This window comes from Ranitomeya imitator, chromosome 5 (assembly GCF_032444005.1).
Source record: "Ranitomeya imitator isolate aRanImi1 chromosome 5, aRanImi1.pri, whole genome shotgun sequence".
NCBI lineage: Eukaryota > Metazoa > Chordata > Amphibia > Anura > Dendrobatidae > Ranitomeya > Ranitomeya imitator.
This window is the reverse complement of record NC_091286.1, coordinates 244,500,879-244,516,480: the sequence shown is the minus strand read 5'-3', so window position 1 is coordinate 244,516,480 and position 15,602 is coordinate 244,500,879. Positions and strand designations below refer to the sequence as shown.

Here is a 15,602-nt window from a genome sequence, read left to right as displayed (position 1 = left end):
TGCCCCGTTCCTGCATTCATATTCTCTCTTTGCATCGGATCCAAAAATAGATGGATTATGCCTGAAGGCAAAAAAACTGATGTGTGAAAGTAGCTAAGAAACCGTAACATACATAAACATACATGTCACACGTGTGGTGTCGAAACAGGTCGTCCATAAGGGATTGAATATATGCAATATTGTAACTGAAGAAATCTGGAACTTTTAACCCCTTTACCCCCAAGGGGGGTTTGCACGTTATGGACCGGGTCAATTTTTACAATTCTGACCACTGTCCCTTTATGAGGTTATAACTCTGGAACGCTTCAACGGATCCCGGTGATTCTGACATTGTTTTCTCGTGACATATTGTACTTCATGATAGTGGTAAAATTTCTTTGATATTACCTGCGTTTATTTGTGAAAAAAACGGAAATTTGGCGAAAATTTTGAAAATTTCGCAATTTTCCAACTTTGAATTTTTATGCAATTAAATCACAGAGATATGTCACACAAAATACTTAATAAGTAACATTTCCCACATGTCTACTTTACATCAGCACAATTTTGGAACCAAAATTTTTTTTTTGTTAGGGAGTTATAAGGGTTAAAAGTTGACCAGCAATTTCTCATTTTTACAACACCATTTTATTTTAGGGATCACATCTCATTTGAAGTCATTTTGAGGGGTCTATATGATAGAAAATACCCAAGTGTGACACCATTCTAAAAACTGCACCCCTCAAGGTTCTCAAAACCACATTCAAGAAGTTTATTAACCCTTCAGGTGCTTCACAGGAATTTTTGGAATGTTTAAATAAAAATTAACATTTAACTTTTTTTCACAAAAAATTTACTTCAGCTCCAATTTGTTTTATTTTGCCAAGGGTAACAGGAGAAAATGGACCCCAAAAGTTGTTGTACAATTTGTCCTGAGTACGCTGATACCCCATATGTGGGGGTTAACCACAGTTTGTGCGCATGGCAGAGCTCGGAAGGGAAGGAGCGCCATTTGACTTTTCAAAGCAAAGTTGACTGGAATTGAGATGGGACGCCATGTTGCGTTTGGAGAGCCACTGATGTGCCTAAACATTGAAACCCCCCACAAGTGACACCATTTTGGAAAGTAGACCCCCTAAGGAACTTATCTAGAGGTGTGGTGAGCACTTTGACCCACCAAGTGCTTCACAGAAGTTAATAATGCAGAACCGTAAAAATAAAAAATCATTTTTTTTCACAAACATTATCTTTTCGCCCCAAATTTTTTATTTTCCCAATGGTAAGAGAAGAAATTGGACCACAAAAGTTGTGGCACAATTTGTCCTGAGTACGCTGATACCCCATATGTGGGGGTAAACCATTGTTTGGGCGCATGGGAGAGCTCGGAAGGGAAGGAGCGCCGTTTGACCTTTCAATGCAAAATTGACAGGAATTGAGATGAGACGCCATGTTGCGTTTGGAGAGCCACTGATGTGCCTAAACATTGAAACCCCCCACAAGTGACACCATTTTGAAAAGTAGACCCCCTAAGGAACTTATCTAGATGTGTGGTGAGCACTTTGACCCAATAAGAGCTTCACAGAAGTTTATAATGCAGAGCCGTAAAAATAAAACAAAATTTTTTTCCCACAAAAATAATTTTTTAGCCCCCAGTTTTGTATTTTCCCAAGGGTAACAGGAGAAATTGGACCCCAAAAGTTGTTGTCCAATTTGTCCTGAGTACGCTGATACCCCATATGTTGGGGTAAACTCCTGTTTGGGCACACGGGAGAGCTCGGAAGGGAAGGAGCACTGTTTTACTTTTTCAATGCAGAATTGGATGGAATTGAGATCGGTCGCCATGTCGCGTTTGGAGATCCCCCTGATGTGCCTAAATAGTGGAAACCCCCCAATTATAACTGAAACCCTAATCCAAACACACCCCTAACCCTAATCCCAACGGTAACCCTAACCACACCTCTAACCCAGACACACCCCTAATCCTAATCCCAATCGCAAATGTAATCCAAACCCTAACCCTAACTTTAGCCCCAACCCTAACTGTAGCCTTAACCCTAACCCTAGCCCTTACCCTAGCCCTAACCCTAGCCCCAACCCTAACCCTAGCCCTAACCCTAACCCTAGTCCCAACCCTAACCCTAGCCCTAACCCTAGCCCTAACCCTAGCCCTAACCCTAGCCCTAGCCCTAACCCTAACCCTAGCCCTAACCCTAGCCCTAACCCTAGCCCTAATCCTAGCCCTAACCCTAGCCCTAGCCCTAACCCTAGCCCTAGCCCTAACCCTAGCCCTAACCCTAGCCCTAACCCTAGCCCTAGCCCTAACCCTAACCCTAACCCTAACCCTAGCCCTAGCCCTAACCCTAGCCCTAACCCTAATGGGAAAATGGAAATAAATACATTTTTTTCATTTACTTTTATAGCGGGTTTTTTAGCGGATTTTTATGATTGGCAGCCGTCACACACTGAAAGACGCTTTTTATTGCAAAAAATATTTTTTGCGTTACCACATTTTGAGAGCTATAATTTTTCCATATTTGAGTCCACAGAGTCATGTGAGGTCTTGTTTTTTGCGGGACGAGTTGACGTTTTTATTGGTAACATTTTCGGGCACGTGACATTTTTTGATCGCTTTTTATTCCGATTTTTGTGAGGCAGAATGACCAAAAACCAGCTATTCATGAATTTCTTTTGGGGGAGGCGTTTATACCGTTCCGCGTTTGGTAAAATTGATAAAGCAGTTTTAATCTTCGGTTCAGTACGATTACAGCGACACCTCATTTGTATCATTTTTTTATGTTTTGGCGCTTTTATACGATAAAAACTATTTTATAGAAAAAAATAATTATTTTTGCATCGCTTTATTCTGAGGACTATAACTTTTTTATTTTTTTGCTGTTGTCGCTGTATGGTGGCTCGTTTTTTGCGGGACAAGATGACGCTTTCAGCGGTACCATGGTTATTTATATCCGTCTTTTTGATCGCGTGTTATTCCACTTTATGTTTGGCGGTATGATAATAAAGCGTTGTTTTTTGCCTCGTTTTTTTTTTTTTTTTCTTACGGTGTTTACTGAAGGGGTTAACTAGTGGGCCAGTTTTATAGGTCGGGTCATTACGGACGCGGAGATACTAAATATGTGTACTTTTATTGTTTTGTTTTTTTTATTTAGATAAAGAAATGTATTTATGGGAATAATATATATTTTTTTTTTTCATTATTTAGGATTTTTTTTTTTTTTTTTTTTTTTTACACACTTGGAAATTTTTTTTTTTACTTTTTTACTTTGCCCCAGGGGGGGACAATACAGATCGGTGATCTGCCAGTTTGCACAGCACTCTGACAGATCACCGATCTGTCTGAGAGCAGTGCAGCGTTACCAAGTGCCTGCTCTGAGCAGGCACTTGGTAAGCCACCTCCCTCCCTGCAGGACCCGGATCCGCGGCCATTTTGGATCCGGGACTTACTGCAGGGAGGGAGGTAGGAGACCCCCGGAGCAACGCGATCACATCGCGTTGCTGCGGGGGTCTCAGGGAAGCCCGCAGGGAGCCCCCTCCCTGCGCGATGCTTCCCTGCACCGCCGGCACATCGCGATCATCTTTGATCGCGGTGTGCCGGGGGTTAATGTGCCGGGGGCGGTCCGTGACCGCTCCTGGCACATAGTGCCGGATGTCAGCTGCGATAAGCAGCTGACACCCGGCCGCGATCGGCGGCGCTCCCCCCGTGAGCGCGGCCGATCGCGCTGGACGTAATATTCCGTCCTTGGGAATTAAGGCCCACCCCACATGGACGGAATATTACGTCCAATGGCAGAAAGGGGTTAATGGATAAATAAAAAGGTATATTTTACTCTACCATTGGACTGCTGGAGAAACAAAGAATATATATATAAAATATCTACTATATAATTGTCTAAGGGTCACTTCCGCCTTTCTGTCCTTCTTTCTGTCACGGATATTCATTGGTCACGGCCTCTGTCTGTCATGGAAATCCAAGTCACTGATTGGGCGTGGCTGTTTTGCCACAACCTATCAGCGACGGACACAGTCTGGAAGAAAATCGCCGCTCCTTACTCCCCGCAGTCAGTGCCCGCATACTCCCCTCCGGTCACCACTCACACAGGGTTAATGCCGGCGGTAACTGACCGCGTTATGCCGCACTCCGTTACCGTCGTTATTAACCCTGTGTGTCCCCAACTTTTTACTATTGATGCTGCCTATGTGGCATCAATAGTAAAAAAATGTAATGTTAAAAATAATTTAAAAAAAAACCCAAAAACCTGCTATTCTCACCCTCCGTTGTCCGCCAAGCCGCTCGCGCCTGCAGCCATCTTCTGTTCCCAGCGATGCATTGAGAAATTACCAAGATGACTTAGCGGTCTCGCGAGACCGCTAAGTCCTCTGGGTAAGTTCGCAATGCATCCTGGGAACGGAAGATGGCGGCAGCAGCGCGCTCATCGCCTGCGCCAGAGCCTCGCTGGATTCGATCCCGGCGGGTGAGTATATAACTTTATTTTAATTATTTTATTTTTTTTTTTTTAACAGGAATATGGTGCCCACCTTCCTATATACTATGTGGGCAGTGTTATATACCGCGTGGCTCTGTGCTGTATACTACATAGGCAGTGTTATATACTATGTGGGCTGTGTGATATACTCCGTGGGCTGTGCTAGATATTACGTGGCCACTGTTATATACTGTGTGGGCTGTGTTATATACTACGTGGCTCTGTGCTGTAGACTACGTCGCTGGGCAATATACTACGTGGCTCTGTGCTGTATACTAAGTCGCTGGGCCATCATTACTTTAAGAAATGAAGGTCAGTCAGTCCGAAAACTTTAAAAGTGTCCCCAAGTGCAGTTGCAAAAACCATCAAGCGCTACAAAGAAACTGGCTCACATGATGAAAAAAAAAAAAAAAATATATATATATATATATATATATATATATATATATATCTATCTATATCTATCTATCTATATATATCTATATATACACACACATACATACAGTGGGGCAAAAAAGTATTTAGTCAGTCAGCAATAGTGCAAGTTCTACCACTTAAAAAGATGAGAGGCGTCTGTAATTTACATCATAGGTAGACCTCAACTATGGGAGACAAACTGAGAAAAAAAAAATCCAGAAAATCACATTGTCTGTTTTTTTAACATTTTATTTGCATATTATGGTGGAAAATAAGTATTTGGTCAGAAACAAAATTTCATCTCAATACTTTGTAATATATCCTTTGTTGGCAATGACAGAGGTCAAACGTTTTCTGTAAGTCTTCACAAGGTTGCCACACACTGTTGTTGGTATGTTGGCCCATTCCTCCATGCAGATCTCCTCTAGAGCAGTGATGTTTTTGGCTTTTCGCTTGGCAACACGGACTTTCAACTCCCTCCAAAGGTTTTCTATAGGGTCGAGATCTGGAGACTGGCTAGGCCACTCCAGGACCTTGAAATGCTTCTTACGAAGCCACTCCTTCGTTGCCCTGGCGGTGTGCTTTGGATCATTGTCATGTTGAAAGACCCAGCCACGTTTCATCTTCAATGCCCTTGCTGATGGAAGGAGGTTTGCACTCAAAATCTCACGATACATGGCCCCATTCATTCTTTCATGTACCCGGATCAGTCGTCCTGGCCCCTTTGCAGAGAAACAGGCCCAAAGCATGATGTTTCCACCACCATGCTTTACAGTAGGTATGGTGTTTGATGGATGCAACTCAGTATTCTTTTTCCTCCAAACACGACAAGTTGTGTTTCTACCAAACAGTTCCAGTTTGGTTTCATCAGACCATAGGACATTCTCCCAAAACTCCTCTGGATCATCCAAATGCTCTCTAGCAAACTTCAGACGGGCCCGGACATGTACTGGCTTAAGCAGTGGGACACGTCTGGCACTGTAGGATCTGAGTCCATGGTGGCGTAGTGTGTTACTTATGGTAGGCCTTGTTACATTGGTCCCAGGTTCTGGGATTTTTGTGTCTCTCTCTCTCTCGCCCCTAAGACCTATGTCATCACTCTGCCCACGCTCCTTCATTAGCTGAAAAAATGGCGCCAAGCGCGTCATACGAAACGCGACTTTGGCGCGAAAGTCGCGTACCGCATGGCCGACCCCACACAGGGATCGGGTCGGGTTTCATGAAACCCGACTTTGCCAAAAGTCGGCGACTTTTGAAAATGAACGATCCGTTTCGCTCAACCCTACTGATAACAAGTTTAAAGAGGTGCCATTACTACAGGTAATGAGTGGAGGAAAGAGGAGACTCTTAAAGAAGAAGTTACAGGTCTGTGAGAGCCAGAAATCTTGATTGTTTGTTTCTGACCAAATACTTATTTTCCACCATAATATGCAAATAAAATGATAAAAAAGCAGACTGTGATTTTCTGGATTTTTTTTTCTCTGTTTGTCTCCTATAGTTGAGGTCTACCTATGATGTAAATTACAGACGCCTCTCATCTTTTTAAGTGGTGGAACTTGCACTATTGCTGTGTGTGTGTGTGTGCGTGCGTGCGTGCGTGCGTGCGTGCGGGATTGGCATCTGAACCGTCACAGCTACAGCCACAAAATTTTGCACAGTCACACGTCTGGACCCCGAGAGCGTCATAGGCTATGTTGTGAGGCGAAATTTTAACCCCAAGCTTTCCAATTCACCAAACAATTTTGCCCCTATCTACATAACGGGGAAAAAGTGAAATGAAAAGTGTTGGAGGCAAATTGACAGCTGCCAGATGTGAACAAGGGGGACTTAAAGAATGAAAGCGATGGCGCCAAAGAGTATATACCGCACAGTTGCTAAGGTGGGGCCCCGACATGGGATACTCACCACACACGGGGACATGAACACACACAAAATGCGCCACACACTACCACGTGCTTGAACACATACCACCCTCAGCACACATTTCACCACACATACACCAACCTCGCCACATAAAAGTCGAAACACAAAAGTCGCCACTCAAAACTCTCGACGCGCAAAATTCGCCACATGCAAAACTATGCTCATGCAAAACTTGCCACACGTGCAAAACTCACCTCACGGAAAACTCGCCACACGCAAAACTTGCACATGCGGAAAAATTGCCACATGCACAAAAGTTGCAACACATGCAAAAGTTGCCTCACACAAAACTTGCACATACTCAAAAAGCACCACACATAAAACTCGCCATGCGCAAAACTTGCTGCACACAACTTGCTACACTAACCTGTCACAAGCAACTCGACACACAAAAGTCACTACATGCATGTCGCCACACACAACTCAACACACAACTTGACACATGAAACTCGCCCTAAAACACACACAAGTCTGGTAGTTAAAAGCAATATGAAAGAGTAATGAAAACTCCATTATGTGTGAAGACCAATACACATTTCTGTATGATGGAAGGCTGTAATTTTCCCCTACCTTATGGTAAGTCATATGTTTGGTATGCCAATCGTTCTGCAGCCAGTGTTCTGGGGAGTTCTCCTTAACGAAGTCACTCACACGGTTTCTGAAGTCATTTGGTTTGAGAAGCAGTAGCTGAATTATAAAGTAGCACACTTGGGCTTCATTTCCTTCATGGCTGCGCATGGCCTGGGATGAAAGAACACAAAATAGATACAGCTATATACATATCTTTGATTTCTTTGCCCTCATTAATAACCGCTGCAAGTCATAGCAGACCAAGACAAGCAAGGTGAAAAATCAGAATACATTACCAAGCACAGTATCAGCCTGTCCAATGTCACAATGTTGTATTTCCACACCATGTCATTCAGCATCTCGATGCACTTATTGAGCTGCTGACCGCCGGCTGAGGTAGAGAACTCATACACAAGAAAATCTGCGAATGTGCGGACATGAGCAACAAGAGCTCTGGCACCAATTCTCTCCAGAACCCTGGGGAAAAGGAACAAAAACACTTCCTGAGGAACTGAGCATGCCATAGATCTGCACCTACTCAGAATTCAACCACTGTCCTGTTCTTGTGTGCTTTACATGCAGTATAAGAAGTCCATTCCAACTCAGCATTTAACCCAACATCTTAAAGGGAACCGGTCACCCTCAAAATCGAAGGTGAGCTAAGCCCACCGGCATCAGGGGCTTATCTCATCTCAATAGGGCAAAGTACGCCTGCGCCGGAGCCGCAGCGTGAAGACAAGAAGAGGACGTCATCGTAAGAAGATGGGAGGCCCCGGACTGGACCGCGACGCCCATCACAGAACCGGGACCGCCTCTGGGTGAGTATAATCTAACCTCTTTCTCATCTTTCAGGATACATCAGGGGCTTATCTACAGCATGCTGCAGATAAATCGCTGATGCCGGTGGGCTTCGCTCACCTTCGATTTTAGGGGTGACAGGTTCCCTTTAAGAATATATGGGTGGCACTGTGGCTCAGTGGTTAGCATTGCAGCGCTGGGGTCCAGGGTTCAAATCCCACCAAAGACAACATCTACATGGAATTTGTATGTTCTCCCCGTGTTTGTGCAACTTTCCTCCGGGTTCTCCGGTTTCCCCCCACACTCCAAAGACATAATGATAGGGAATTTAGATTGTGAGCCCCATCGGGGATAGTGACGATAAGGTCCATAAAGCGCTGTGGAATTAATGGCGCTATATAGATGAGTAAAATAAATAAATAAAAATTAGTATAAAAACAGACAATTTAAAAAAAATTTTTTTTAAAGGGGGTTATTTTAACAAAGACAGAAGTGGTAATCAATCAAATAGTTATATGTTTTCACAACTCATAATATTAGTTTACATATAGTTAAAGCAAAAAAGGTGCAAAAATCTGTCAGTCAAGTAACAACAAAGAACTAAACAAGATCAGGCAAATGTCAGATTCTGCGGCTCCATCTAGTGTTTTTTTTGTGATAGTGTCATCACATAGTAACTTATATTTTAGAAAAATCTTTATTTTTATAACTGGCAGTCGGTGCACAGTATTTACTGAATAATAAATACGGTAAGTACATAAGAAATACTTCAACTATAAATAATACGTTTAATATCAGACTAACAAAATCAAATGAATATTGTGCATTTGTCAGTCACTGGCTTGTATAATGGAGAGACAGAGCAAAAATTATGTAAATAAATAAATAAATAAAAGGCCTTACCTACTAGTAGGATATTGTACAACCTGGATAGATACATATTAACGAGTGCAAAACATTCATGGAATAGTGAAACAATATATAACAAGAGCAAGCCAGTGCTATAAGAAATATTCCATGAATATAGGGCAGATGATGGGTGTTTAAATAAATAGACATCCTAAAGTGCAAACAAGAGCTATATGGGGTGTTCACTGAATGTTGGACAACTGACAATTCAAATGAATAGACATCCTAGGAAAAAGATGTTAACCCCTATCTGACCTCTGACGGGATAGTACGTCCGAGGTCAGATCCCCTGTTTTGATGCAGGGCTCCGCGGTGAGCCCGCATCAAAGCAGGGACATGTCAGCTGTTTTGAACAGCTGACATATGCCCGTAATAGGCGCGGGCAGAATCGCGATCTGCCCGCACCTATTAACTAGTTAAATGCCGCTGTCAATCGCAGACAGCGGCATTTAACTACCGCATCCGGCTGGGAATGACGTCATCGCCGACCCCCGTCACATGATCGGGGGTCGGCGATGCGTCAGGATGGTAACCATAGAGGTCCTTGAGACCTCTATGGTTACTGATCGCCGGTGGCTGTGAGCGCCACCCTGTGGTCGGCGCTCACAGCACACCTCCATTTCTGCTACGTAGCAGTAATCAGCAGATCGCTGCTATGTAGCAGAGCCGATCGTGCTGTGCCTGCTTCTAGCCTCCCATGGAGGCTTATTGAAGCATGGCAAAAGTAAAAAAAAAAAAAGTAAAAAAAATGTGAAAAAAATAAAAAAAAATATAAAAGTTTAAATCACCCCCCTTTCGCCCCAATCAAAATAAATCAATAAAAAAAAAAAAATCAAATCTACACATATTTGGTATCGCCGCGCTCAGAATCGCCCGATCCATCAATTAAAAAAAAAAATTAACCTGATCGCTTAACGGCGTAGCGAGAAAAAAATTCAAAACGCCAGAATTACGTTTTTTAGGTCGCCGCGACATTGCATTAAAATGCAATAACGGGCGATCAAAAGAACGTATCTGCACCAAAATGCTATCATTAAAAACGTCATCTCGGCACGCAAAAAAGAAGCCCTCAACCGACCCCAGATCACGAAAAATGGAGATGCTACGAGTATCGGAAAATGGCGCAATTTTTTTTTTTTTTTTTTTAGCAAATTTTGGATTTTTTTTTCACCACTTAGATAAAAAATAACCTAGTCATGTTAGGTGTCTATGAACTCGTACTGACCTGGAGAATCATAATGGCAGGTCAGTTTTAGCATTTAGTGAACCTAGCAAAAAAGCCAAACAAAAAACAAGTGTGGGATTGCACTTTTTTTGCAATTTCACCGCACTTGGAATTTTTTTCCCGTTTTCTAGTACACGACATGCTAAAACCAATGATGTCGTTCAAAAGTACAACTCGTCCCGCAAAAAATAAGCCCTCACATGGCCAAATTCACGGAAAAATAAAAAAGTTATGGCTCTGGGAAGGAGGGGAGTGAAAAACGAACACGGAAAAACGAAAAATCCCAAGGTCATGAAGGGGTTAAGACTAGTGTTGAGCATTCCGACACCGCAAGTATCGGGTATCGGCCGATACTTGCGGTATCGGAATTCCGATACCGAGATCCGATACTTTTGTGGTATCGGATCAATAGGGATGTGTAAAATAAAGAATTAAAATAAAAAATATTGATATGCTCACCTCTCCGACGGCCCCTGGACATCACGCTGGTAACCGGCCGGCTTCTTTGTTTAAAATGAGCGCCTTCAGGACCTGCGAATGACGTCGCGGCTTCGGATTGGTCGCGTGCCACCCATGTGACCGGCACGCGACCAATCAGAAGCCGCGACGTCATTCTCATTCCTAGAATTAGCCTCTCCTTCAGACCCTGGGAACCATGAGAATACCTTCCGATACTTGATGTCCCATTGACTTGTATTGGTATCGGATATCGGTATCGGCGATATCCGATATTTTTCGGGTATCGGCCGATACTATCCGATACCGACACTTTCAAGTATCGGACGGTATCGCTCAACACTAGTTAAGACGTAGTTACTTACCGGTAACGGGATTTATCAGAGCCAATGACAGCACCACAGAGAAAGAGGATCCGCTTCTCAGGGACAGGGAACCTACAGATAAAAAGGGTGGTTCCTATCCCCAGCATCAGTTGGTTTACAGAGCATCTGAAAGCCTCCCGGTTAATGACAAAAAGAAAACAAAAAACGTATCGTACAGCTTATCAGAAAAAAAAAAACACCGTAAATTGTACATGAACACACTACTAACTGAAAAAACGTGTTCACCTCACACGTGATGGGAGGGAATAAATGGGTGCCATCATGGGCTCTGAGAAATCCTGTTACCGGTAAGTAACTACGCCTTTCTCTATTCCCCATGACAGCCCCACAGAGAGAATTATAGAGATTTGTAACTTAGGGAGGGACCAAAGCCTGAAGAACCCTTCTCCCGAAGGTTAAGTCAGACGAAGAGGCTAGGTCCAGTCGGTAGGGTTTGAAAAAGGTGGAAGGTGATGACCAAGTGGCGGCCTTACAGATCTGTTCTATTGATAACCTCTGATCTTTCTGCCCATGAGGTTGCCATTTCTCTCGTAGAATGAGCCTTCAGTCCCTCCAGGACGACATTCCCACTAGAAGAATAGGCTACAGCATCTCTTATCCATCTCGCCAGGGTACTCTTGGAAGCCTTGAGTCCCTTTCTAGGACCCTGAACACACACAAAGAGAGCCTGCCTTCCTTCCTACACCTCTGGGTGGACTCTAGGTACTGAACCAGACATCTAATGTGTGAAATCTTTCTTCACTATTCTTAGGGTTAGAGCAAAAGGAAGGAAGGACTACCTCTTGGGATCTATGGAAGCAAGATGCTACCTTCGGTACATAGGCCGGGTCAGGTTTTAGAATAACCCTATCATCTAGAATATTCGTGAAGGGAGGACCCACAGATAGAGCCTGGATGTCGCTTACTCTCCTAGCTGATGTTAAAGCCACAAGGAGAACAGTTTTAAATGATAGGACCTTGAGAGGGACTTAGTCTAGAAGCTCAAAAGGAAGGACCTGTTAGAGCTGATAGGACAAGATTTAAGTCCAGAGGTGGCAGCTTCTGGCTGATTATTGGTCTAGATCTTGAAGAGGCTTTGATAAAACGTGCCACCCACGGATTACCCGCTATATCCTGGTTATATAATGCTCCTAGGACTGCCACCTGAATCTTTAGGGTGCTTACTGCTAGGCCTTGTAGTCCCTTCTGGAGGAACTCCAGGATCGCAGAGATTGGAACCCCATCCTAGACCCTTACCCCTAAAGTGGACAGGAATTTTCTCCAGGTCTTTACCGCAAGCTCTCGTGGTCACAATTTTTCTACTTGTTAGCAATATAGAAACCAAATTTTGCAAAAACCCCCTTTCCCTCAACAGCGCCCCTCAAATTCCATTCTGTTAAATGAAGGTTCGCTGCCTGAGGGTGGAACACCGGCACATGAGAAAGAAGGTCAGGAGTTCCGGTAAGACCCAAGGATCGGTGATAGATAACATCCTCAGCCAGGAGAACCAAGTCCTTTTTGGCCAGAAGGATGCTATTAGTCTTGACTTGTCCTCCCTGACCTTTCATAAAACTGCTGGAATGAGGAAAATTGAGGGGGGAAAGGGGAGGGGGTTAAGGCATACACTAGGCTCTGATTCCATGGGTAATTCCAGGGCCTAGCGTATGCCCCCTGGGGTTTAGAGAACAAAAGGCTTCCACCTTTCTGTTGTTGATATTGGCAAACAGAGCTATGACCGGGGCCCCCCACATGTCCACAATCTCCTCGAAAATGGTCTGCTTCAGCTGTCAAAAAATCTGCTTTCTGGTTCTCTATCCCTGAGTGTGCAATGCGGAAAGGGACAGAAGTTTGGTCTCTGCTAATCAGAAAATCTGGGTTGCTGTGTCCATTAGGGTCTGGGACCTGGCTCACCCCCTGATGGTTCAGATATGCCACTACCACCTGGTTGTCCAAAAGCACGAACATGATGTCCAGGAAATGTGTCAGTGGGTGACCTACTTCTAATAACTCTTTCTGGTTTGATGACGCCACTAGCTCTTGGCTTCTCCATACCCCCTGAGTAATCATGTCATCCAGGTGAGTCCCCTCACCCCATGAGGCTTGCGTCGGTGGTAACCAGAGACACCTTTATCCAAAGGGGTTCCCTGTGTAACAGACTGCCGACTTCTCTTCACCAATCTAGGGAACAAATAGCTGTTAAAGACAGAGTCATGTGGCTCTCTAAGTGACCCTTTAACAAGAACTGGTTTCTCAGTATGTCCAACTGGAGATCCCTGGTGTGTGTATCTGTGTCCACTGAATTGAAGGTAAACAAGCGGAAAGAGAGCCCAACAGTTACATGGCCTTCCTCAAGGTCATGGAAGGGTGCTGTGAAGCTTTTGATACCAGGTCTATAATCTTCCCTTTTCTCTATACTGGGAGATGACACTCCTGCTTTAGAGAGAGTCCAAAATTAATCCCAGGAATTCCTGTGCTGTGCTTGGCTCTAGTCTTGACCTTTTCAGGTTCAGAAGCCAGGCCAGATCTACTAGGGTATTTATTACTCTGCCCAGCTGCTCTCTGCTGAGTTGAACAGAGTTGGCAGTTATTAAAATGTCGTCCAGATAGGGGACTATCAAAATGTCCTATTCCCTCAGATGTGCCATCATTTCTGCTGCTAATTTGGTAAACACCCGAGGGGCTGTTGATAATCTGAAGAGGGGGGCTTTGTACTGAAACTCCCTTATTTCCCCTTTTATGAATACTGCAAGCCTGAGAAATATCTGGGACTCTCTGTGAATGGGGACATGATAATAAGCATTGCTTAAATCCAGAACAGTCATGAAACAATTTGGAAACAGTATTTTGATGGTCGATTTTTTTGATTCCATCTTGAATTCTTGGTTTCTTATGTAGCCGTTTAATTTCCGCAAGTTTATGATTGTCCAATAAGAGAAGTCTGGTTTGGACACCAGAAACAGCGGAGAGTAGAACCCTTTCCCCCTTTCTAGAAGAGGAACAACCTGAAGAACAGCTTTGTTTATGAGTTCTGAGTTCTATAGCCTTGTATTCCAGGGCTGCTTGTTCTTTTGGAGGGGACCACAGGGGAGTTATTACAAAGTTCGGGAAGTCTATCCAAAGGCCTGCCCCGATCCAATTCAGCATCCAGGGGCTGTTTGAGATATTCTCCCAGGCCGGAAGGAAACTGTATAATCTCCCCCCACCCGGGAAAAAAATATAGTTCTTACCGATAACGGTATTTCTCTGAGCCCATGACGGCACCACGGAGAGAGGGGATCCGCCCACCAAGGACAGGAAACCTACGGATAAAAAGGCGGTACCACTCTCCTGCATCAGTTGTTTTACATAGAGAACGATGGGAGACTACTAAAACATTTGTTAAGTTTAACTGTTTATCATAAGATACCGCGTGACTTTTTTTTAAAACTATGAATAGACTATGGCACTATTTTGATGTGAGCACCCACAAGTGAAGGGAGGGAATGTACGGGTGCCGTCATGGGCTCAGAGAAATACCATTATCGGTAAGAACTATATTTTTCTCTGATCGCCCATGACGGCACCACGGAGAGAATTGCATAGATAGTACATTCAGGGAGGGACCACCGCCTCCAGAACCCTTTTACCGAAGGTAAGGTCTGAAGAGGAGATTAGGTCCAATCTATAGTGCCTATAGAATGTGGATGGTGAGGACCAGGTAGCAGCTCTACATATCTGGTCAATGGAAGCTCCGGCCTTCTCCGCCCAGGAAGTTGCTACTGCCCTTGTTGAGTGAGCCTTAACCTCCCCGGGAACGGGCATCCCACTTGCCGAGTATGAGACTGATGGCGTCCGTGATCCATCTTGCTATGGTGGCTTTAGATGCTTTTTTCCCCTTCCGGGGACCCTGGAAACACACAGAGAGGGATCCTCCCTACTCTCTCTAGTGACTTCTAAGTAATGTAAGAGACATCTTCTTGCATCTAGTGTATGTAATGTTTGTTCCTCCTTGTTTTTAGGGTTGGGACAGAAGGAGGGGAGAGATATCTCTTGAGACCTGTGAAATTTTGAAGCCACTTTCGGGAGATATGCTGGGTCTGTTTTTAAAATGACCCTATCCTCTAGAAAGTGTGTAAGGAGGGTTAACCGAGAGAGCCTGTAAGTCGCTAACCCTACGGGCGGAAGTGAGGGCGACTAACAGAGCTGTTTTGAGGGATAGGTTTTTTATTGTAGATTCGTGTAATGGTTCGAATGGTGGACTAGTCAGGGCTTTAAGGACTAAGTTTAAGTCCCATTGAGGAACTACTTTTACCGGAAGAGGCCTCGATCTTCCTGCTGCTCTGATGAATCTAGAGACCCACCTGTTTGAAGCCAAATCAAAATTAAATAGGGCTCCTAACGCTGCCACGTGAACTTTTAGGGTACTAGTGGCTAACCCCATCTCCAACCCATTTTGTAGGAATTCTAATATGGAATTAA

The 15,602-nt window shown here is 44.1% G+C and overlaps 1 protein-coding gene across 2 annotated transcripts in view; it reads right to left on the bottom strand.

Moving 5' to 3' along the window:
• Positions 1-15,602, bottom strand: part of MED23 (mediator complex subunit 23) — a 211,329-nt gene that overhangs the window by 33,833 nt on the left and 161,894 nt on the right. For both annotated transcript variants that reach the window (XM_069726015.1, XM_069726014.1), the window contains 2 exons: positions 7,688-7,868; positions 7,392-7,562 (listed from right to left, as the gene is read on the bottom strand). In XM_069726015.1, the coding sequence (XP_069582116.1) occupies positions 7,392-7,562; positions 7,688-7,868 (352 nt within the window). The remainder of the gene's footprint in view (positions 1-7,391; positions 7,563-7,687; positions 7,869-15,602) is intronic.